This window comes from Anomaloglossus baeobatrachus, chromosome 4, assembly GCF_048569485.1.
Source record: "Anomaloglossus baeobatrachus isolate aAnoBae1 chromosome 4, aAnoBae1.hap1, whole genome shotgun sequence".
In the NCBI taxonomy this organism is placed as follows: domain Eukaryota; kingdom Metazoa; phylum Chordata; class Amphibia; order Anura; family Aromobatidae; genus Anomaloglossus; species Anomaloglossus baeobatrachus.
In genome coordinates, this window is record NC_134356.1 from 151,133,343 (window position 1) to 151,158,792 (window position 25,450).

The 25,450-nt window shown below is 42.0% G+C and overlaps 1 protein-coding gene across 5 annotated transcripts in view; it reads left to right on the forward strand.

Moving 5' to 3' along the window:
- Positions 1-25,450, forward strand: part of RARS1 (arginyl-tRNA synthetase 1) — a 736,258-nt gene that overhangs the window by 301,081 nt on the left and 409,727 nt on the right. For all 5 annotated transcript variants that reach the window (XM_075344555.1, XM_075344556.1, XM_075344557.1 and 2 more), the window contains one exon: positions 16,780-16,880. In XM_075344555.1, coding sequence (XP_075200670.1) covers positions 16,780-16,880 — 101 coding nt within the window. The remainder of the gene's footprint in view (positions 1-16,779; positions 16,881-25,450) is intronic.

Genomic DNA, 25,450 nt, shown 5'->3' on the forward strand with positions numbered 1-25,450 from the left:
ATCCTGCAGTGCTGTTTCATGTTCATTCTGCCTCCCAAAAATAAGAATAAAAAGCGATCCAAAAATATTATGTTCCCGAAAATGGTAACAATAGAAACATCAACTCTTCCTGCAAAAATCAAGCCCCACATGAGTCCCTTGGCAGAAATATAGAAAAATTATAGCTCTCTATATAACATACATACATAGTATGTTAATGCAAAACTTTTTTTTCTTTTTTTTGGTGGAGATTGGGTTAAAGTGTTATTAGTGTGTGATAGTAGCCAAACTTAAAAAAAAAAACCAATATAATCACTTATACCGCACTTTGAACGGTGTAAGAAAAATAAAATAAAAGCGATTCTTGACCTGCTGTTGATAAATTCATCACCGTAAAGGGTGCTTTACACGCTGCGACATATCTAGCGATGGCTAGCAATGTCGTGCGCGATAGCACCCGCCCCCGTCGTTCGTGCGATATTTGGTGATCGCTGCCAAACCGAACATTATCGCTATGCAAGCGTCCCACGCACATACCTTTTCAGCAACGTCACTGTGACTGCCGAACAATCCCTCCTTCAAGGGGGAGATGCGTTCGGTGTCATAGCGGCGTCACTAAGTGGCCGCCCAATAGCAGAGGAGGGGCGGAGATGAGCTGCCGGAACATGCCGCCCACCTTCTTCTTTCCTCATTGCCGGTGGACGGCAGGTAAGGAGATGTTCGTCGTTCCTGTGGCGTCACACATAGCGATGTGTAATGCCGCAGGAACGACTAACAACCTCGCTACTGACTAGACAACGATTTTTGGTAAATGAACGACGTGTCACAAACCAACGATTTTTAACTCTCTTGCGATCTTTTAAGGTCACTCCTACCTGTCACACGCTGCGATGTCGCGAACGACTCCAGATGTGGATCACAAACACAGTGACCCCGACGATATATCGTTAGCGATGTTGCAGCGTGCAAAGCACCCTTAAGACTCGGCTCTCATTTATCCTGCGCTCTACGCTGAGCACTTACACCAGGGATGACAAATATGAATGTATGAAATATGGGATTCAGTCGAAACCCTTGACAGAAGATTACCAATAATGAGATGGAGTCTGGCCTATGATCCAGCAGTGTCAGTCTTTTCAGTGGTGCATAAAAGTACAGTCAACCAGTTTTGTGCACTTGTGAAAAGGATACCACTGAACAGAGGCCAGACAGAGTCCAAAGTAACTGCTGCCTGATTATAGTGAATCTGTCGAAGGTGTCATGTTATTGTGAGATTTAGATGGAAACTACGATGCAAGTACTCAGCATATAGCACAGGATAAATGTTATCCAAAATGTTTGTAAAATGTTCCCAATAAAAGCTTCAGCTCAATTCACAAAAAATGATCCCAATCAGGTTCATCATCTGTCAGTGGAAATATTAGGGGTTCTCATGTTATTAGTAACAGAAAAACACTGAAAAGTCGCTATGGCGCCCCCAAAAGAAATCCATACAAACATGCGCTCCCAAATCCAAATCCCCCCCCCTCCTTTTGAGCCCCACAAAGTGCCCAAACCACATTTAGTGTCTATGTTTTGCTTTAGTGTAGTGAGGTGAGCCACTTAATTTACAGGGTGCATATCTCCAGAAGCATGATCTGGACACAATGCACTAGGCTATATAATGTACGGGTACTACAATTGCAGATTTACAATTTTCACCCAGCAGCTTCTACTGTTCTATTCTTTCTAGAAAACATCCATGGAGTCAAAATCGCAAATACTCAAATTCCCAGAGGGGTGTAGTTTACAAATACGGGATCACTTGAGGTGGGCTTACTTATTTATTACTTAGGGGCTTTGTATATGGAGTCTGAAAGCTATACTTGAAAAATCTTGGCTCCAAGAGTCAAATAGCGCTCGTTTCCCACTGAGTCTCACCATGTGGCTAAGCAGTACTATACTGCCACATGTGGAGTACTACCATGTTAAGCAAAAATTGTGTGACAAATTTTGGTGCCACTTTTATCCATTTCCTCAGGTAAAAATGTAAAATCTGTGGCTAAAACAAATTTTTTTTGTAGTAGAAATGTAATTACCATATTTTTTGCTTTATAAGACACACTTTTGTTCCCCCAAATTTTGGGGGAAAGTAGGGGGTGCGTCTTATAAGCGGAATATACGGGGGGGGTATATATATATGTACACTGCAGGGTCCAGGGGAGGTGGGGGCGCTGTGCTGGGGGCAGCGTTTGATCTCCTGCTCCCGCTCATATAATATGCACAGCCGCTGTCCATCTCCGGTGGTGCTGAAATCGCACCGCAGTGAGGGGCTGGGGCAGCGGTGCATATTATATGTCTCTGCGCGCCCCTGTGAGGGCACATGCCCCCCTGTGTTAGATTTGGCCCCCATGCTGCTGCTCATTTATAAAATAAAAAAGCTTTACTTACCCCTTGCAGCGTTTTTCCCCGTGTCCCTGCTTCCACTGTGATCAGGCAAGCAGAGATCTCAGTCTGCTGTGCCAATCACATGTCCGCACTGAGAACCAGGAAGTAAGGAAGAGAAGCACGGAGGGAGACAGGAGGGAGATAAACGCTGCAGGAGGTAAGGAAAGAGTGTTTTATTTTACTATGGGCAGCAGCCTGGGGGCGATATCTAACACGGGGTGACTTGTGGGATCTATAGGGGCCATGGACAGCACCATGGGGGCGATATCTAACACAGGGGGACTTGTGCGATCTATATAGGGGCCATGGGCAGCATAATGGGTGCGATATCTAACACAGGAGGACTTGTGCGATCTATAGGGGCCATGGGCAGCACTATGGGGGCGATATCTAACACAGGGGGACTTGTGCGATCTATAGGGGCCATGGGTAGCACTATGGGGGCGATATCTAACACAGGGGGACTTGTTCGATCTATAGGGGCCATGGGCAGCAGCATGGGGGCGCTATCTATCACAGGGGAACGTGTGCAATTCATAGGGGACCATAGGCAGCACAGGGGAATGTATGCAATCCATAGGGGGCCATAGGCTGCACAGGGGAACGTGTGCCATCACAAGGGGGCTATATTCAATATAAGGGGGCCATATCCAGATTAAGGGGGATAATTTTAGGATGGGGGGCTGTGAGGGAAATATACCCTATATGATTTGTTAGAGGGACATTAAAAAAAAAACTCTTTTCCTTCACCAAATTTGGGGGTGCATCTTATAATCAGGAGCGTCTTATAAAGCGAAAAATACGGTAATTATTTTTTCTTCACACCCACCCCATGGTATAAAATTGTCTTACCTGTGGTTTCAATATGATCAATGCAGCCCTAGATGAATTCTTTGAGTAGTGTAATTTGTAAAATCGGGTCTCTTGGGGGGGAGGGGGGGTTCTGCTGTTCTGGCACCTCAGGGGCACAACATAATGTACCATCCATTTTCTCCAGTTACCTTTTGTTATAATAAAATAAAAAATGAGGCTAAAGGTACTTTTTTGTAAAATAATTTTTTTCAGTTTTCACAGTTCAACATTATAAAATTCTATGAAGCACCTGTGGGTTTAAGGTGCTCCTTACACCTCTAAATAAATTCTGTGAGGGGTGTAGTTTTCAAATGGGGTCACTTGTGGGGTATTTGTACTCTTTCGGCACATCAGGGGCTCTGCAAAATCCACATGGAATCTATCTATTCCAGGCAAATTTGCGTTATAAAAGTCAAATGGCGCTCGTTTCCTTCCAAGCTCTGCTGTGTGCCCAAATAGTAATTTTCCACCACATATGGAGTATCGGTGTACTCAGGAGTAATTGCACAACAAATGATATGATCCATTTTCTCTTGCTACTTTTATGAAAATGAAAAATTTGGAGCTAAAGCGACATTTTTGTTGGAAAAGTAAATATTTTTTTTTTCTTTGCACATTGCTTTAGTTCCTGTGACACACTTGAAGGCTTAATAAACTTCCTAGATGGGGTTTCGAGCAGTTTGAGGGGTGCAGTTTTTAGAATGGTGTTACTTTTGGATATTTTCTGTCACTTAGGCCTCTCAAAAATACTTAAAAAGTGATGTGGTCTGTAAAAAAAAAAAAAAAATGGTTTTGTAACTTTTGTTGAAAACAGAGAAATTGCTGATAAACTTTTAACCCTTCTAACGTCATAACAAAAAGCAAGTTTGTCTCAAAAATAGAGCTGTTGTAAAGTTGACATGTTGGAAATATATAATGATTTTGTCTGATGTACCTTGAAAGACATAACAATTCAAAGTTCTAAACTTTAAATTTTGACTTTTTGACAATTTTATAATTTTTTCAAAAATAAATGTAAATAGTATCTTCCAAAATTTACCACTAGCATGATGAACAATATGTCACTAAGAAACATTCTTAGAATCACTGGGATATATATTTATATTGAGAAGTGTGTTTTAAGCAACCGGATGCTAATTCACAGGGAAATCTGTGCACTCATGCAGAAACCAGATTCCTAACTCTATAGGGAAAGTAAAATGTATTAAATTTAATATTTCTTGAATCTATTTAATAAATGCAATAAGTTCATTGTGGATTTTTACTTTGCACTTTTACGTACAGTGACTATAAGTAGTTTACACACCATATAAAGTCCTACCAAAAAGAATCCTTTGAGAAATTTTCCACCTGTCATCCATTTGTAAAATTCAATTGCAAAATAAACTGAAATCTTTTCAGGGTTCCTCATTGCTCAAAGAGGCTGACCTCTTCTCATACAGATAAACTTTGTTGATGACAATTTATGGTTGAAACAATGGGACCAAAGATCTGTATTCACTTGTTAGATTTATTAAAATGCCACTCATCAGCATATTTTGTCTCATACTATTCATGTGCTGAAGAAACCTTTTGATATTTCAATGACTCAAATCATAAGATCGTTGCAGTTAGGTCCAGAAATATTTGGACGGTGAAACAAGTTTTGGCAATTTATCGCTTTACCAAAACATATTCAAGATAATTGTATAATCAATATACGCTTAACATCTCCACTCCCAGGTGATTTTTTTTTTATTTTTTTGCGCTTTTGCTTTTTCCTCCTCCTTATTTCAAGAACCATAACTTTTTTACTTTTCCTTTGATATAGCCGTGTGGTTTCTTGTTTTTTGTGGAATGAAATGTACCTTTGATTGACGCCGTTCATTTTATCATACGATATAGTAGTTTGGAAAAAATTCAATGTTTGGCAAGAAAAAAAAAAAAAGTTAAATTCTGCTATTGTTTTTTGGGCTTTGTATTTTACACAATTTATTTTACCATAAAACTGACCTGACAGTAAGATGCTCCAGATCAGTTCAATTATCTAGATACCAAACATGTATACCGTGTTTTTCGGACTATAAGACACACTCAAATGTTGGAGGAAAGTGGGGGGTGCGTCTTATAGTCTGAATGTAGGGCATGGCTGCGGGGAATGAGGGTGCTGTGGTGGCTCGGGTCATTGGGGGAATGAGCAGGCTGCAGGAGCGCCTGCCGTGACCACGTGGACCCACTCATTTCATATGCACGCCCATCATCTGTCAGCGCTGAAGCCATCACTGACAGGTGGGCAGGATGATGGGCGGGGGATGCGCGCATAGTAAAGAGCCGGCCTGCAGGATCACCCGTGGCAACTATAGCCTGGAGTAAACATGTGCAGATGTGTTCACTGGGGCAGTGAACACATCCCCGCGCATAATCATCAGCGCAGGGTGCAGTGAATCAGTATACTACTATTTTTGTGTTTTACAGAAGGAAATGAAAATCCAGGTAAGGCAGATTACAAACTGGTTAACAATTTACCTCAACCTCTATTAAAAATACACGTTTTATTAATAATTCATTAAAATCCAAAAAACACACAAACACAAAGTGCCAAGGTCAGGTGACCCCTAAATCAAAAAATAGGATTCGGCCACAGAAAAAAAGTGGATGGGGGCGAGGAAGGGAGACCCTAATGACCCTCGATAAACCAGGTGTCCCTACCTGTCAACGGAGGGTGTGACACCTTAAGTTACCGGACGCCCGCGTTCCACGACGGCTATCCCTTTTCCTCACCCTAAGAACAGGGACAATACCACAGAATGATGAGGATAAAGGGAAGTAAAGTTAGACCACTTATGCAGGGTGGAAGGGGGTGGGGGAGGATAACCCCGATGACCCTCAATAGACCAGGTGTCCCTACCTGACAACGAAGGGTGTAACACCCTAAGTTTCCGGGCGCCCCCATTCCACAACGGCTATCTTTTATCCTTGCCCCAAAATTAGGGACAATACTACAAGATAAGGTGGAATAAAGGGAAATGAAGTTGCCGTACCCAAAGGACAATGTAATGGGGTACAGTACACCAATATGTATTTTAAGCCTGACTCTTGGTATTATAATATACAACCATTAATGATAATATAAGATATCTGCAACAATTAGCTCATATAATAATCCTTTGGATCAAAAATCATGAGTATCCCAAAGGGAGCTACCATGGTCCCCTCTCAATCAGAACAAGACCAGGTATTTAATACCACACATAACCAATGTCTTATTGGGGTGCAATCAACCTCAGGTAGATATTAAACATAAGACAGAGAAGGGAAATAATGATAGTTTACTTCCCTGAAAAAGCAGGTCCTCATCCCTGCCTTTCCTCTACGCGTTTCTCCTTTCACAATGAAGGTTCCTCAGGAGGCTTTGGGAGACAGCAGCAGATCCTGTATGTGGTAAATCATGGCTATAGGCAGCGTCCATGTGAATTAGTGGAATTTTATATGGTAGCACTAGGATATGATCACAAAACCCTGGCCAATAAAGGCCTAGGGCTACAATGTCCCCGGAAACACCACTGCGCATGCCCAGTGACATTCCAAGCACTGGAGTGCCCGAAATTACACTGCGCATGCGTGGATACGGCGTCACAGATCAAGCAGTCATCACTAGTAATTCAGCCGGCCCGCGCATGCTCAGTACATGCATTCATTCCCAATGCATATACAAAGCGCTGCAATAACGCCATCGGCCACTAGAGGCCGAGAGCAAAATAAGCATAAGAATGACGTCAGCCAGCCCACAGTAACGGCCTGACACATACTTTCCTGCATGAACACAGGGTAAACAGCAGACTTCACCTGTAGGTTCAAGTTACCCACACAGGGAAGCTGCTGAAACAGGTACAAGTAGGGTGTGCCACACTTACAGATATTAAAAACGGGCAAAAAAATGATAAATGCCCCCAAGTGTATACAAAGCCAACTAATCAAGATAACAGGTAATTAGAGGCCACAACACCCATTTCTGGAGGAATATTTTTGCAAAAATCCTCCTTCATTACATAAGGTACCAGGCAGATAAAGGGAAATCAACAAGGGACATTACAGTGACCATATATACTCCCACTACCAGCATGATATATATAGAAGATCATGGGAAATCTCAGAGCTCAAAACCGTGACTCTATATCTCCGAGTCGATAAGCGGAAGCAGGTTCATGTCGGACTTAGGTGTGCCCACATCCCTGATAACAAAAGACAGAAAAAACGCAAAAAATATTTGTGGAAGGGGAGACAGAAAATTCTCAGAGAAACGGAGAATAAGAGAGCCTTTCATTTAAGCCCAATGGTGCTTGAGATCTCAGGCGAAAAATCCATTGGCACTCCTTCTGCAAAACTCTCTTGTCAAAGTCGCCCCCCCTCGGGTTGGGACGAATGACCTCCAAAATGACAAAGGTCACGGATCTCCATGACTCTCCCAAACGTGCCTCGCTAGTGGTGTGTCCCTCCTGTGCCTGATGTCACCTATGTGCTCCCCGATTCATCTCCTCAACCCTCTTATAGTTTTCCCTACATAATTTAAGGGGCATCCGCACGTTGCTATATACATGACGCCGCTAGACTTGCAGTTGGCAAAGTCCTTAATCTCGTAATGTCGGCCATTTATAACACTCGAGAAGGACTTCGTCGCTGTCACCCAGCTGCAATATTTACAACTGCCACAGCGGAAACAGCCTAAAGGTTTTCGGTATAACCAGGTCCCTGGTGGAGTTGGCCTTGTGTATTGGCTGTGCACAAGTTGGTCCCTCAAGGATGCCCCTTTCCTATAGGTGATGGAAGGATAGGGAGTAAGTACGTCTTGGAGATCCGGATCGGCGAGCTGACATATGCTTTTTTGTTTTCAGTTTTTTGTTTTAATGTGTTCTTCTCCTTTTGTTTTAGCCCTAGATAAGCAGTCTAATGTGCGTCTATACGAGATCACGCTCCTGGCAAATTATTTCTGCCTGCAAGCAACAAATCCTAAATTGATTTGAAACATCTAATGTGGTGAAGCGGATATGAACTCCCATATATTTCAGAAGAATTTTTATTCCTTATGCGGCTTTTCTAATTATAATTGCTATTGTGAAATCTGGTTGTTACTAATATATATAGCTGTTGGGGATAATCCTACACTATGTGCAGTCTCCTTTATATTCATATCGACTGCCTGTTCACACAAGCGGCAGAATTTATAGGCATTACTTTTGATAATATGAGGATTTGCACATTGTCATGAAGTATTTGTTGTTTAATATTTAATCATTTTTTATTTTTTTTTTTCTCCACATTTACTATGTTTGCAATGTAATGTATGTATGGACATCTGCATATAAGCTTGTACATGTTGAATGATCTGTGTATATCGATTGTAATCTAATTATAATAGAGACACTGCCAATTTTCCCTTAAAATATTTTTCCCTTATTTAAAATACCTTGCGATGTTTGCCATATCGGCATTAAGTTACATGTTGCCGGCAGTGCGCGTGCGCCAGTCTCCGCTCCTCACACTTCCTGGTATGCGCCTTATTTGGGACATTGCGTGTCACGCTGTGTTCCAGCGCGCGCATCCAGGAGAGTGAACTTGATAGAGGTAGGCGGTGACTGCCCCACACGCCAACATCACCAGCATCATGTGACAGGGGTGTGTATGGAGGCTTGTTTGAACTGCTCCTGCCATTGGCTGCTTTACGAAGATAAATGCCTGGACATCTCCCCACCCTGACACGCCCCTTTTGAAGAAGCGAGGCGAAACGGCGTCAGGGGTGGTGGAGCACTCGCCTAGTTTACCCTCCTTTCCAGGTATATGATTGTGGATAGTATTATGTAATTTTATGCAATGTCATCTTCTAGTGGTCTGTCATGAATGCCTGTGTGATATGTTAGCTGACAACTGATATGACTCACAGTGTCTCATGATAAACCATGGGTGCTTACTGAATGTTAATTAGCTCTGTGAAGTTTTGCTTTCCACCACCTCCTCATCAACACGGTAGATTTATGCAGGTGCAAACCAGTGTGTCTTTTGCACGCTGTTTATAGCATATTTAATAATGCACACATCATCTGGTGCTGATGGGCAGGTGATATTATCTTGAACTTTCTCAGGAATAGTTGCACCTAATGGTTTACATTGAACTATTTTGCCATCTGCCGGCTGAGACAGCAGAGATATTCTAAATTGGCTTATATGTGCCTGAGGAGACTAATAGACCTCTGTTGTCTCTGTTATTAGCCATATAGTGTTTCATGATAGACCATGGGTGCTTACTGAATGTTAATTGGCCCAGTGAAGTTTTGCTTTTCACCACCTCCTCATCAGCAAGGTAGATTTATGCAGGTGCAAACCAGTGTGTTATTTGCATGCTGTTTATAGCATATTTAATAATGCACACATCATCTGGTGCTGATGGGCAGGTGATATTATCTTGAACTTTCTCAGGAATAGTTGCACCTAATGGTTTACATTGAACTATTTTGCCATCTGCCGGCTGAGACAGCAGAGATATTCTAAATTGGCTTATATGTGCCTGAGGAGACTAATAGACCTCTGTTGTCTCTGTTATTAGCCATATAGTGTTTCATGATAGACCATGGGTGCTTACTGAATGTTAATTGGCCCAGTGAAGTTTTGCTTTTCACCACCTCCTCATCAGCAAGGTAGATTTATGCAGGTGCAAACCAGTGTGTTATTTGCATGCTGTTTATAGCATATTTAATAATGCACACATCATCTGGTGCTGATGGGCAGGTGATATTATCTTGAACTTTCTCAGGAATAGTTGCACCTAATGGTTTATATCGAACTATTTTGCCATCTGCCGGCTGAGACAGCAGAGATATTCTAAATTGGCTTATATATGCCTCAGGAGACTAAAGGTGGTGTCACACACAGCGACAACGACAACGACGTCGCTGCTACGTCACCATTTTCTGTGACGTTGCAGCGACGTCCCGTCGCTGTCGCTGAGTGTGACATCCAGCAACGACCTGGCCCCTGCTGTGAGGTCGCCGGTCGTTGCTGAATGTCCAGCTTCATTTTTTGGTCGTCGCTCTCCTGCTGTGACACACACATCGCTGTGTGTGACAGCGAGAGAGCGACGAAATGAAGCGAGCAGAGTGCAGGAACCGGCGTCTGGCAGCTGCGGTAAGCTGTAACCAGCGTAAACATCGGGTAACCAAGGGAAGACCTTTCCCTGGTTACCCGATATTTACCTTCGTTACCAGCCTCCGCCGCTCTCAGCTGCCAGTGCCGGCCTCTGCACTGTGACATGTGGCTGCAGCACACATCGGGTTAATTAACCCGATGTGTACTGTACCTAGGAGAGCAAGGAGCCAGCGCTAAGTGCGGCTCCCTGCTCTCTGCACTGTGACATGTGGCTGCAGCACACATCGGGTTAATTAACCCGATGTGTACTGTACCTAGGAGAGCAAGGAGCCAGCGCTAAGCGCGGCTCCCTGCACTCTGCACATGTAGCACAGCGACGTTATGATCGCTGCTTCTGCTGTGTTTGACAGCTAAGCAGCGATCATAACAACGACTTACAAGGTCGCTGTTACGTCACAGAAAATGGTGACGTAACAGCGACGTCGTTGTCGCTGTCGCTTAGTGTGAACCCAGCTTAATAGACCTCTGTTGTCTCTGTTATCAGCCATATAGTGTTTCATGATAGACCATGGGTGCTTACTGAATGTTAATTAGCTCTGTGAAGTTTTGCTTTCCACCACCTCCTCATCAGCATGGTAGATTTATGCAGGTGCAAACCAGTGTGTTATTTGCACGCTGTTTATAGCTTATTTAATAATGCACATTTTATCTGGTGCTGATGGGCAGGTGATATTATCTTGAACATTTTCATGAATAGTAGCACCTAACTATTTTGCTATCTACTGGCTGATATAGCATTGATATTCTAAATTGGCTTATTTATGCCTGAGGAGACTAATAGACTTCTGTTGTCTCTGTTATCAGCCATTCGTGGCTATATATAAATATACCTGTGGATGTATCCTTGTATATATTTCTCTGAGGGTTATTAACTGGGGATGATGTGCTCCACTTTGAGGGCTTTTTTCCTGTTTTTACTTGTGATTTTGTAATAAATAAAGTTTTGTACTTTTCAAGATTTACTATGCATTCAGCTCCACTTCTTATCTGAGCATTATAGTGCCCAGATTGTTGTTATAGATCAGTGTTTGAAGTGTGTTCATCAAGGACAAGTCATATTTAAACGTTACTGTGGGCTGGCTGACGTCATTCTTATGCTTATTTTGCTCTCGGCCCTCTAGTGGCCGATGGCGTTATTGCAGCCCTTTGTATATGCATTGGGAATGAATGCTTGTACTGAGCATGCACGGGCCGGCTGAATTACTAGTGATGACTGCTTGATCTGTGACGCCGTATCCACGCATGCGCAGTGTAATTTCGGGCGCTCCAGTGCTTGGAATGTCACTAGGCATGCGCAGTGGTGTTTCCGGGGACATTGTAGCCCTAGTAGTGATGGCCAGTCCGGCTCTTTTTGGTGATCCGGTTCCCATGGCTCCGTTCACCAAAAAGAGCCGGATCTTTCAGCTCGTTCTCTGCTCCTTAGTAAATATGTGTTCACTGCAGGTGAACACATATTTAAGATTATAGTAACGGCGAAAAAAGCCCCGCCCACACGCGGCTAAGCCCCACCCACTTACAAGCGACCAATTAGATTGATGAGTAGGCGGAGTTTAGCCGCAGGTGGGCGGGTCTTTGACGGCGAAAAGAGCCGTTTAGATATTTTAGCAGCTCACACTAGTGATCCGGCTCCTGTCGTTCACAGCAGGGAGCCGGATCTTTGTGTCGGATCGTTCGCGACCGACACATCACTAAGCCCTAGGCCTTTATTGGCCAGGGTTTTGTGATCATATCCTAGTGCTACCATATAAAATTTCACTAATTCACATGGACGCTGCTTATAGCCATGATTTACCACATACAGGATCTGCTGCTGTCTCCCAAAGCCTCCTGAGGAACCTTCATTGTGAAAGGAGAAATGCGTAGAGGCGAGGCAGGGATGAGGACCTGCTTTTTCAGGGAAGTAAACTATCATTATTTCCCTTCTCTGTCTTATGTTTAATATCTACCTGAGGTTGATTGCACCCCAATAAGACATTGGTTATGTGTGGTATTAAATACCTGGTCTTGTTCCGAAGAGTCAAGGCTAACCCAAGGACAACAAGGAAGGAGCTCCGGGAAGATCTCATGGCAGTGGGGACATTGGTTTCAGTCAATACCATAAGTAACGTACTCCACCGCAATGGTCTCCGTTCCAGACGAGCCCGTAAGGTACCTTTACTTTCAAAGCGTCATGTCAAGGCTCGTCTACAGTTTGCTCATGATCACTTGGAGGACTCTGAGACAGACTGGTTCAAGGTTCTCTGGTCTGATGAGACCAAGATCGAGATCTTTGGTGCCAACCACACACGTGACGTTTGGAGACTGGATGGCACTGCATACGACCCCAAGAATACCATCCCTACAGTCAAGCATGGTGGTGGCAGCATCATGCTGTGGGGCTGTTTCTCAGCCAAGGGGCCTGGCCATCTGGTCCGCATCCATGGGAAGATGGATAGCACGGCCTACCTGGAGATTTTGGCCAAGAACCTCCGCTCCTCCATCAAGGATCTTAAGATGGGTCGTCATTTCATCTTCCAACAAGACAACGACCCAAAGCACACAGCCAAGAAAACCAAGGCCTGGTTCAAGAGGGAAAAAATCAAGGTGTTGCAGTGGCCTATTCAGTCTCCTGACCTTAACCCAATTGAAAACTTGTGGAAGGAGCTCAAGATTAAAGTCCACATGAGACACCCAAAGAACCTAGATAACTTGTAGAAGATCTGCATGGAGGAGTGGGCCAAGATAACTCCAGAGACCTGTGCCGGCCTGATCAGGTCTTATAAAAGACGATTATTTGCTGTAAATGCAAACAAGGGTTATTCCACAAAATATTAAACCTAGGGGTTGAATAATATTTGACCCACACTTTTATGTTGAAAATGTATTAAAATTTAACTGAGCAACATAACTTGTTGGTTTGTAAGATTTATGCATCTGTTAATGAATCCTGCTCTTGTTTGAAGTTTGCAGGCTCTAACGTATTTGCATCTTATCAAACCTGCTAAATCTGCAGGGGGTTGAATACTACTTGTAGGCACTGTATATATGTATATATATATATATATATATATATATATATATATATATATATATATATATATATATATATATATATATATATATATAATATTGTGTGTTTCCGAGGTAGCATGGGAACACAAATCTCTTAAAAAGTCCAAATAGTTTATTAAAAAAAATACAGCATAAACCACTCCTCAAAACATAACAGAAATACAGACTGATTTCAGGTCTGTTAAACTCATGGTACTCCTGCACATTTCAGATACACTTAATCTGAGTGCAGCTCTCTCAGCCTCCACTCAGTCACTTCCAGTCTGTTCACACCATAGAGGTCTCTGTGCCTCTCTCACTGAGTCAAACAGCCCCGTTACCTCTCGCTGGCCGTTTCCACAGGAACACGGATTTCAGGTCCGTCTTTGTTGCGGTCCGCTCGCTTAGGTTTGGATTTTTCCCAGCATCCTGAGTGGGGCTCTCTCAGCATCCACTCACTCACGTATGAAGCCAACCCTCTGCTCCTTCAGATGGGTTCCTTCCAGAGGATTCAGACCTCTCTGAGATAAACAACCTCAGAGGCTGCTCCTCATGCAGTGCTCATACACTGCTCCACACACTCTGACTCCATGTCCCAAACAAGCTAATTAAGACCTGTGTCAGACACACCCATAGGCAGGGGTACCTTAGTAGAAAATTTGGAGACATTACCCTCATAACAGTGTCAGTGGCAGATCCTCGCCCCATAACAGTGTGTCATCACCACATTTTTTTGCTTTAAAATTTTATTTTCCTTTTTTGCTTCTCTAAAACCAGGGTGCGCGTTATGGTCCGGTGCGTCTTATAGTCCGAAAAATATGGTAGTTTGTTTTAAGTGGTGAAAAAAAATTCACACATTTTGAAAAAAAATTAAAATAAAATGTTACTTGTGTCACAACTTTCTGAGAGCCATAACATTTTTAATGTTTGGGATCTGGGGATGTTTGAGGGTTTTGGTTTTCTTTTGCGCCCTGAGCTGATGTTTTTATTGGTATTTTTTTTGGGACAAATACGATGTTCTGTTTCAGCTGCTGAAAAACTGCGATTTACTGTGGTTTTGATTTTTTTTTTTTCCTTGTGTTTACCTATCAGATTAATTTTATATTTTGATCGGACATTTATGAATTCAGAGATATCAAATGTGTATTTATTTTTAATTTGTTTTATTTTCTGTGGCGCAGAAGGGTGGTGATTTTAAAGGTTTGGTTTTTATTTTTTTTCATATTTTTAAAACTATATATTTTTTTTCTTTTTAACTTTTTACTATTTTTTATTAGTCTCCTTAGGGGACTTGAAGCTGCGGTCATCTGATCACTTGTGTTGTACAAAGCAATGTATTCTTCATTGTTTTGTATAGCAAGTCATACTCCCCTATAATGCCAGCTCATAGCTGGTATTCACAGGAGGATAGTCATAACAGACAGAGGGGTCATCATATGACCCTTGGCTGTCATGACCAACCCATTGGCGCCGATGGGACCAGGGAATGACACGCCTCAAAGCTGACTCATGTTAAGTCCTGCTTTCAGAGATGGATACCATATGTTTGTAAAGGAGAAAATATCCAGCTCACCCCAGGAACCGTCCACGCTCTCAACGGTATAGAAGCAAGTGATCCCGCTGCTGCTCAGCGCTGAAACAGGCGAAGAAAGATTGCTCCAGCTTCCAACTTGTCAATAAAATGCAGCTTTTAATGAAAAATCTTTAAAAGCAAAAGTTCATATTGTCCAGATACATATGTAAACCATCTCCAGGTTTAGAAAATATTTTTCAATGGTCAACCCACACACTAGATGCATTTCGAGCTCTTAAACTTTGGCCATTGATAACTTGTTCTAGAATTGAAAGCTCAACTACTACATGGCAACCTAGGAATCTCACATCCTGATCTTATATTCATTTCTAGGACCTGTGCATGAGGCTTATTCAGCATTGTATCATAAATGTACCATCTGGAATGCTACATATGCATTTTCATTTAATTTAGGTCACTCCTCAACCTCATTGAAAGTGCCAGAACACCACTATACCATTTTATACACAGAGAAAAATGTGGTATGAAACTCTTTAATTAAAAATAAACTTTATTATAGTTGCATTAAAATACAGCAAGTAAGTCCTCAAGGGGTTAACTGAACTGCTAGAATAGGTCAATAACAGTAATTGTGGACAGTTTACAATATGAACTACATACAGAAGGATCACAATTTTAAACATCACTATCAAGGATATATGGTAAGGTACCCAACCTCACAATTACCAATTGCGATCACAGTTCTATGTGTCATAGCCATATAGTCGTTGTGAACAAACACTACTGACCACATCACATCGAGTCCAGGCAACCACCAGTCCCTACGCGCGTTTCACCTCTTCTTCAGGGGACGTATGGTGGACTGTGTGCAGATCAGGTATATATGGTATAATGGATTAATCCTAATTGGGAGAGGATGGACTTCCTGCAAGTCTGCACGACCAAGATCAAGACTTGCTATAGGGAGGGTCAGGTATAGTAAATGTTCATTTACTATAACTGTGGATATATTGTAGGTTGTGGTTATGCCGTTTATGATTATTTATTATCCTTAGCCACATGGGCAAGGCTTTGGTTATACCACAACGACTATATGGCTATGACACATAGAACTGTGATCGCAATTGGTAATTGTGAGGTTGGGTACCTTACCATCAAACAATATCAACAGGAAATTTCAGTGTGTGCTTACGTTTAATCCACTGTATTATATCCTTGATAGTGATGTTTAAAATTGTGATCCTTCTGTATGTAGTTCATATTGTAAACTGTCCACAATTACTGTTATTGACCTATTCTAGCAGTTCAGTTAACCCCTTGAGGACTTACTTGCTGTACTTTAATGCAACTATAATAAAGTTTATTTTTAATTAGGATTGCAAAGGATTGTCGAAAATCCACTTGTGACTTTTAGGATCGCTACTTCCAATAGGTGGCGCTGTGCTAGAGTTTGTCTCCTTTACTGGAGAGACAATTTGAATATTTTTAATTAAAGAGTTTCATACCACATTTTTCTCTGTGTATAATATGCATTTTCATGCCAATGTCTGATTTAGGCAGAATAAACAAAAAGTTTGTACCAAGTCAGTACGTTATCACCTATCTAACAAAAAGGTGATAACTTCCTGAACATTGGATGTCAGACCAGCAGAAACCCCACTAATCCTGATAAGTCTTGGAAATGTGTGGCCGTTGCTCTATTTTAACATGACATTTAAATGCCCTGTTCTTTATTCTTCATCAGATTTAATGATTTTAATATAAACCATTTGTTTGTACAGGATTCATTAATGTGCACATTCAGAAGAATTTCATATCAAAGCAGCTAACCACGTTGCTGGTGAATGGTGTTCAACCACCAGTAATTGGAGAAAAGAAAAGGGTATGTTTTTGATTGATATGCATTTTTTCCCATAACAGCCTTGTTTTTATTTCTCACCAATTTCATTCAAAGCTGTGAGACATACAGTATACTTTGGCAGATGTAGAAAAATATGCCACATATTAAGAATGTTGTCAAAAACATCAATGTAAATAGCTAATTTTTTAAATTAACAATGTAAAGTGAATGAACAAGAGAAATCTAAATCAAAGAAGCCATCTAAATGGCTTCTAAACAACATCAGCTTTTCTAGTTGGACTTGCGTACAGTTTTTTTTGAAGCAACTAGGCAAAGAGATTTTTCCACAGCTCTTGCAGAACTTACATGATTAAATGAAGAGGTAGAAAGATTTGCTCCAGCATACATGCATAGAAAGTCTATGGATAATTTTACAATATGTCGGGACACCATGCTGTAACGTCCAGCTAGAAGACCAGGGAAAGATGAGGGAGTCACAACCTAGGACTAGGGGAAAAAAAATAAAAATTATATATATATATATATATATATATATATAAATAAATATATATATATATATATATATATATATATATATATATATATATATATATATATATATATATATAAAACGGTATATAAAAGTTAAAATTGTAAAAAATAGAAATAAAAAAAATCACAAGATAAAAAACAAAGTTCACATTTGGTATCTCTGCATCTGGAACAATAAATATAAAAATAAAAATTGTATAGCTGAAAATATCATCTTGTCTCACAAAAAACAAGGCCCCACTTAGCTCTCAGCGGAGAAATAAAAAAAAAAAATACACCTTTCAGAATAAAGCGATGCAAAACCAATTTTTTTTAATGTAAAATTGTTTTTATTGAATAAAAATGGGAAACCATAAAAAATACATACGAGGGAAATAATTATTTGATCCCTTGCTGAGTTTGTAAGTTTGCCGACTGACAAAGACATGAACAGTCTATCATTTTAAGGGTAGGTTAATTTTAATAGTGGGAGAAAGAATATCAAAAATAAAAGCCAGAAAATCACATTGTATAAATTATATAAATTTATTTGCATTTTGAAGAGAGAAATAAGTGTTTGATACTCTAGCAAACAAGACTTGGTGTGAAAACCCTTATTGGCAAGCATAGCAGTCAGACTTTTTTTGTATTTATGATGAGGTGTGAGCACATGTCAGGAGGAATTTGGTCCACTCCTCTTTGGAGATCATCTCTAAAACATTAAAATTTTGAGGCTGTCACTTGGCAACTCAGAGCTTCAGCTCCCTCCATAAGTTTTTTTTTTTTTTTTTTATGGTAGTAACTAGAGACTGGCTAGACCACTCCATGACCTTTAATGTGCTTGTTTTTGAGCCTCACCTTTGTTGCCTTGGCTGTATATTTTGGCTCATTGTCGTGTTGGAAGACCCATCCACAACCCATTTTTAATGTCCTGGCGGAGGGAAGGAGGTTGTCACTTAGGATTTTACGGTACATGGCTCCATCCCTTGTCCCATTGATATGCAGTGAAGTAGTCCTGTGCCCTTAGCAGTGGAAAACCCCCCTAACCATAATGTTTCCAGCTCCATGCTTGACAGTGGGGACAGTGTTCTTGGAGTCATTATCAGTAGTTCTCTTCCTCCAAATACGGCGAGTTGAGCTAATGCCAAAGAGCTAAATTTTGTCTCATCTGACCACAGCACCTTCTCACAATCACTCTCAGAATCATCCAGGTGTTCATTGGCAAACTTAAGACTGCCTGCACATGTGCCTTCTTGAGCAGTGGGACTTTGCTGGCACTGCAGGATTTTAATCCATTGAAATCACGGTGTAGTGTGTTTCCAATGGTTTTCTTGGTGACAGTAGTCCCAGCTGCCTTGAGATCATTAACAAGTTCCCCCCGTGTAGTTTTAGGCTGATATCTCACCTTCCTCGTGATCCTGGGTACTACACGAGGTGAGATTTTGCATGGAGCCCCAGATCGATGTCGATTGACCACTCATTTTGTATTTCTTCCATTTTCTTACTATTGCAACAACAGTTGTCTCCTTCTCACTCAGCGTCTTACTTATGGTTTTTGTAGCCCATTCCAGCCTCGTGCAGGTCTAGTATCTTGTACCTGACATCATAAGGCTATGTGCGCACTATGACGTTTTTGCACTTCTCAAAACGCTGCATTTTTGGATGCAAAAAAAACCGCACAAAAATACATGCGTTTTGAACGCGTTTCGGTGCATTTTTGGCTGCGTTTTGCTGCGTTTTTGCTCACTGCATTTTGCTCCATTTTTTCAATGCATTGCATAGGTGAAAACGCAGGAAAGAATTGACATGTCTTATTTTTTTTTTTATTTTTTTTAAGCTCAAAAATGCAGCTAAAAAAACAAACTGCGGACAGCAAAAATGAAAAGTCATACACTTTGCTGGGGAAGCAAAGTCATGGAGTTTGGAGCCCAAAAACACACCCGAAAAACGCCGCAAAAAACACTAAGTGCGTACATAGCCTTAAAAAGCTTTTTGGTCTTTCCCATGTTGTAGAGGTTAGAGTCTGACTGATTTATTGAGTCTGTGGAGTTTTTTTATACAGGTGACAATTTAAGACTACTGTCTTTAATGTAGGTAATGAGTTGATTAGGAGCGTTTAAGTGGTCTGTAGGAGCCAAAACTCTTAATGGTTAGTAGGGGATCAAGTACTTATTTCTGTCTGCAAAATGCAAATAAATTTATATAATTTGTACAATATGATTTTATCGATATTCTATCTCACTGCTAAAATTAAACTTTACTTAAAATTATAGACTGTTCATGTTTTTGTCAGTGGGCAAACTTACAAAAATTAGCAGATTAAATAATTTCTCTTCCTGTAAATGTATCAGTGTAACTTTACTGACGCGAAGAATACAATTTTCTCATCAATCTTACTACACATTGAGTGGCTTAAAAAACAATAAAACAATTCCTGAATTGCTTGTTTTTGTTCATTCTACCTAAAAATCTGAATAGAAATCAATCAAAAAATGGTATGTGCCCAAAAAATGTAACAAAAAAAAAAAATCTTTATCTTGTCCTGCAAAAGAAAAGCCTTGGTATGACTGTCAGCAGGAACGTAAAAAAATTATAGCTCTTAAAATATGGCAATGCACACAAAAACAAAAAAACTGTATAAATCTGGTATCACGGTAATCACACTGACCCAAGAATAAAGCTGCCAAATCACTTATACCGCTCGGTGAATGACATAAAAAATAAATCTGTGATTTATATGGAACCCCTGTAAATGTATTCTTTATAATGATACAAGTAAAATATATCTTTGTACCGTGTTAGCCAGTAGAGATAAAAAAAATTGTTTAAAAGAACAGAGAGTCCTCAGTGGTTGATACCTTTTAATGGCTAACTGAAGTTAGCCATTAAAAGGTATCAACCACTGAGGACTCTCTGTTCTTTATAATGAGACAGATGGAGAAACTATGGAGTCTCTGGCTTCTGATCCATTGGTGACTATTTTTAATCGTGCATAAAAGTGGGGTAAACCACAGTTTTGTGCTCTTCTGTAAAGATGGACAGCACTGAACAGAGGCCAGGTGCATTCCAGTGTATTTCTGCTGTATCATTATAGTGAATGGATCTCTTGGGGTTTTCATCTGAATCAGGTTATTGGTAGTTTTATTTGGAAACCCCAATTTAAGTGCTCAGCGAAGAGAACAGGATAAATGTCAACCAAAATTTTATTTAAAATATTCCCAATTAAAGCTTCAACTCCATCCACAAAAAAAAACCTGGTTTCCACTGAGAACTGTCATCTGTTCATGGAATTATGGGGGTTTCCATATTACCGCTAACTCAAATTCTTTGGAAAGGTAAAATGCCCCCCCCCTCCCAAAAAAAAAGCAATCCAGCGAATACAAATACCCCCCCGCTTTCTGAGCCCCACAGTGTGCCTAAACCATATTTAGCATCCACCTGTTTTGAGGAAATGCCGCTTAATTTACAAGGTGAATGTGTCCAGAATCAAAAGCTGGGTATGATTTATGGGGCAGTACAATGGCAGACATGCAATTTTCACTCCGCAATATCCATTGCTGCTTGTTTCTGGAAAACACCCATGGAGTCAAAATAATCACTACACCTGTAGATGAATTCCAAATGGGGTGTAAAATTCAAAAATTGACTTGTGAGGGGGATTCTACTTTTCTGGCACTTAAGGGCTCTACATATAGAGTCTTCAAACTATTCTAAGAAAATCTGTGCTCTAGGGGCGGCTTTGCACGTTGCGACATTGCACGTGCGATGTCGATGGGGTCAAATCGAAAGTGACGCACATCCGTTGTCGCAGTCGATATCGCAACGTGTAAAACCTTTTTGATACGATGAACGAGCGCAAAAGCGTCGTTATCGTATCATCGCTGCAGCCTCCGACATTTCCATAATGCCGATGGTGCGACCGGTACGATGTTGTTCCTCGTTCCTGCGGCAGCACACATCGCTGTGTATGAAGCCGCAGGAGCGAGGAACATCTCCTTACCTGCCGCCGGCGGCAATGAGAAGGACGGAAGTGGGCGGGATGTTTACATCCTGCTCATCTCCACCCCTCCGCTTCAATTGGCCGCCTGCCGTGTGACGTCGCTGTGACGCCGCACGACCCGCCCCCCTAAGGAAGGAGGCGGGTCGCCGGCCAGAGGGACGTCGCATGGCAGGTATGTGCGTGTGAAGCTGCCGTAGCGATAATAATCGCTACGGCAGCTTTCACTAGATATCGCACGTGCGACGGGGGCGGGACTATCGCTGCAGCATCGGTAACACATTGTTGCTGATGTCGCAACGTGCAAAGCCCGCCTAAGAGTATGGGAAAATGTAAAATCTAGAGCGAAAACAATTTTTGTGGTAAAAATGCAATTTTTCTTCACAACCCGATGGCATAAAGTTCTGTAACACACCTGTGGTATCAGCATGAGCACTGCACTGAATTCATGGAGGGGTGTAGTGTCTAAAGTGGGATAACGTATGGGGGTTCTGTTGTTCTGGCACCTCTAGGGCATCTGGCAATGTGACATGGCACCTGCAAACAATAGCAGCAAAATCTGCACTGTAGTTACCTTCTGAGCATTGTACTGAGCCTGAAAAGTAGTTCACGATTATTTGTAGGTTATTAGCGCACTCAGGAGAAAATGCACAGCAAATTGTATGGTGCATTTTCCCTCTTTTGTTTCCTTTGGGCAAATGAAAATTTTGGGGCTAAAGCAAAAGTTTTGTGGGAAAAATATAATTTCTTATTTTCACGGCTCAGCATTATAAAATTCTGTGAAGCATCTGCAGGGTCAAGGTGCCCACTGCACTTTGATAAATTCCTTGACCGGTGTAGTTTCCAAAATTGGGTCCCTTTTGGGGGGTTTCCACTGTTTAGGCACATCAGTGGCTCTGCAAACACAGCATGGTGTCCTCTATCTATTCCAGACAATTTTGCGCTCCAAAACTCTTATGACGCGACTTCCCTTCTGAGCACTGCTGTTCGGTTTTTTGGTGACCACAATGATGCAACATGTTAATTATTTCTGCGTTTTTACCAGCGTTAATCACCCATGCAATGCATTGTAAAAAACGCAGCAACAAAAATGCAGCAAAATGCGAAAAAACGCATACTTTTTTTTTTTATGCGTTTTTTACCATGAGTGCGTTTTTGTGTGTTTTTTTGCGGTCCAAAACGCACAAACGCTGCATGTTTGTGGTCATAAACGCAGCATGACTTCTGGTTCTGGCGCCAGAGCCAGCCATGTGAAGACGTGTTAATCCTGAGCTCCGTCACTCCTCACCCACCAAACGCATGTAGCGGAGCTCCTGCCCTCTGCCGACCACCTAGTAAGCTTACCAGAGTTGCCTGGGAGCGGTGTGTAATCCGGACTTCTGAGCAGAATCCACGCAGGAGCAGCGCAGGTGAATTGTAAGAGTCTGCTCTCTCGGCCAGGAGGCAGCATGGAGTCGTGAGTGTGGAGCTGTGCCCCGCCCCCCTGCTTCAGAACTCTGCAGTGTTTGCAGTGTGACAGCCTGGGACAGCCAATAAGTAAAGAAACTAAACAAAAACAGTGACCTGGAGAGGGAACAATCTCCTGGAGTGATAACAGGCTCAGCCATAAAGGTACCGTCACACATAACGAGATCGCTAGCGAGATCGCAGCTGAGTCACTGTTTCCGTGACACAGTAGCGATCCCGTTAGCGATCTTGTTATGTGTGACACCTACCAGCGATCAGGCCACTGCTGTGAGATCTCTAGTCGTTGCAGAATGGTCCAGGCCATTTTCTTCACAGGCGATGTCCTGCTGGGCAGGACACATCGCTGTGTTTGACACTGTGTGATAGGGTCACAGTGACTGCTGAGATTGTTATACAGGTCGCTACTGTGGCCTGTATTGTTCCTGCATCGCTGGTAAGATCTGACTGTGTGACATCTCACCTGTGACCTCCCAGCGACTTACCTGCGATCCCTATCAGGTCACATCGTTTTCGGGATCGCTGGTAAGTCCTTGTGTGTGACTGGGCCTTAAGGCTCTGCTAGCAGATGACCCTGCTGTGCTATTAGTAATCAATGAGCCTGCAAACTGAAGGTCTTGTCATAAAGCATTTCTGGCTGCAGAGATAAGTGGATGCCCTGCTGGGTGAAACTCTGAGTGTGCTTTGGTTCCTTTCTATCAAATAAAGCTAATCCCCCATTTTAATGGAAAGATATCTGCTGAGAAGTGGTCCAAAAGCCATAGAGAATAATACACAGCTCATCACTCAGGCGTTAACATGGCGTCTACACATGGGTCTGCACCTTCCACTCTGGCCCCAGAAGATGGTAGTGATGGTAGAAGAAGGAGGTAGTGTCTAATGTGACACCGGGCACTCTGAAATCTTCAGACAAATAGAAGTTATTGATTATAAACGACTGGTGGATGAGGTGGCAAACAGTGTATTACCTGACATTTCTGTCACAGTTAAAGATTCAGGAAGGGCTGCACTCACGGCTTTGCAAAATAAGCTGGATGAGACAGCGGAGCAAGTCACGGCCATTGAGAACAGACTATCAACCTTAGAGGACGACCTGGGTTCGGATCACACTACAGTGATGCGCTTGTCAAGGGAGAATCTAATATTGCGAGACCAGATTGACGATCTGGAGAACCGCTCTAGGCGCAGTAATCTGCGTATCGTGGGCCTACCCCTATGGAGAATTGCGCACTCTTTATGAATCAATCATACCCAAGACCTTGGGCATTGCAGTGGGCAAAAAAATAGAGAGAGTGCATCGCATTGAGTCGCCTAGGAATAATTCGGAGGAAGACAAACCAAACGTCCAAGACAAGTAATTACAAAATACTTGGATTACTCGGACAAACAAGAGATACTCCAGGCATACAAGAGAAGGCTACAGCCTCTGAAGGTGCAGGGATCATGTATCTTGATATTTGAAGATTTCTCAGCAGAAGTAACAAGGCAAAGGAGAGCTTTTTCTTCCATCTACTCGTCTCTATTCAAGAAAAAGGTCCGTTTTCAGCTGAGGTACCCGGCTACTTTGGTTATACGGCATCAAGATGGTTCCTCCCATTCTTTCACGAGCCTGAAGGAGGCGGAAACCTATGTGGGGCATATGAACAGTCCACCTGGTTCCAGAAAATCCCCAGGGTCTGGACATAATTCATCTGAGAAGGGTTCAGCAGGAGGAGCTTCGGGGAGGTCTACGCTGGCAGCATCGAAGGGGAAGAATCATCCCGGTAGGCAGCACAAAACCAGCTGAGAGAGACTCTGACCCAGCGGAGTTTTCGATTGAATTTGGGGGTAGGAGTACTGCTTTATATGTGTGGACAATTGTACAGGAACACTGTCCATTGGTTATGGGGAGGTTATGAAAGTCTTTGTACAATGAGGTGGTAACGCGGGGGGGAGGGAGTGTTTTTTTTTTTTTTCTTCTTTTCTCACTTTCTCCCTCTCTCTCCCCTTTTCTCCTTCTTTCTCCCCCTCTTCCTCTCCCTCTCTCTCGCTTTCTCCTTCTCTCCCCCTTCTCTCGCTCCCCATTTTTCTTTCTCCCACCCTCCCTCTCCCTCTTTGTCCCTCCCTCTTTCTCTTTTTTCTCTCTCCCTATCTCGCTCGACCTCTATTTCTTTCTCCCTTTCTTTTATTCCCTTTCTCTCTTCCTTCCCCTATTTCCCTTTTTCTACCTCTCCCTCTCTTCCCATTTTACCTCATGTTCTTTTGCTTTGTCCCTATTATTATATATATTTTTTTCTCTACCTCTCTTTTTCGCTTTCTCCCTCTCTCTCTTCCTCTCTCCCTCTCCGCCATGGCGGTGTGAATATCCTCTTACGAAAGTTGTTTCATGGAAAAGTTTAGAGGTTTGACTGATCTCAGGGTCATGGTTGGAAAAAATTGAAGTCCATGAAGTGTATTTCAGGCTGTGGGGAAGCAGCTGAATGGTTATTAGTGGAAAATGTTTTTCACTATAAAGTGTTAAGTGTGTTGGTTATAAGCAGTGGTTTAGACTGTTCTGTTAAGATTAGGTTTAGTATTGGTTCAGTGGTAGGCGATATTGGCAAAATGAAAGGTTACAGCAGTAATACTCATTGTCATCGGG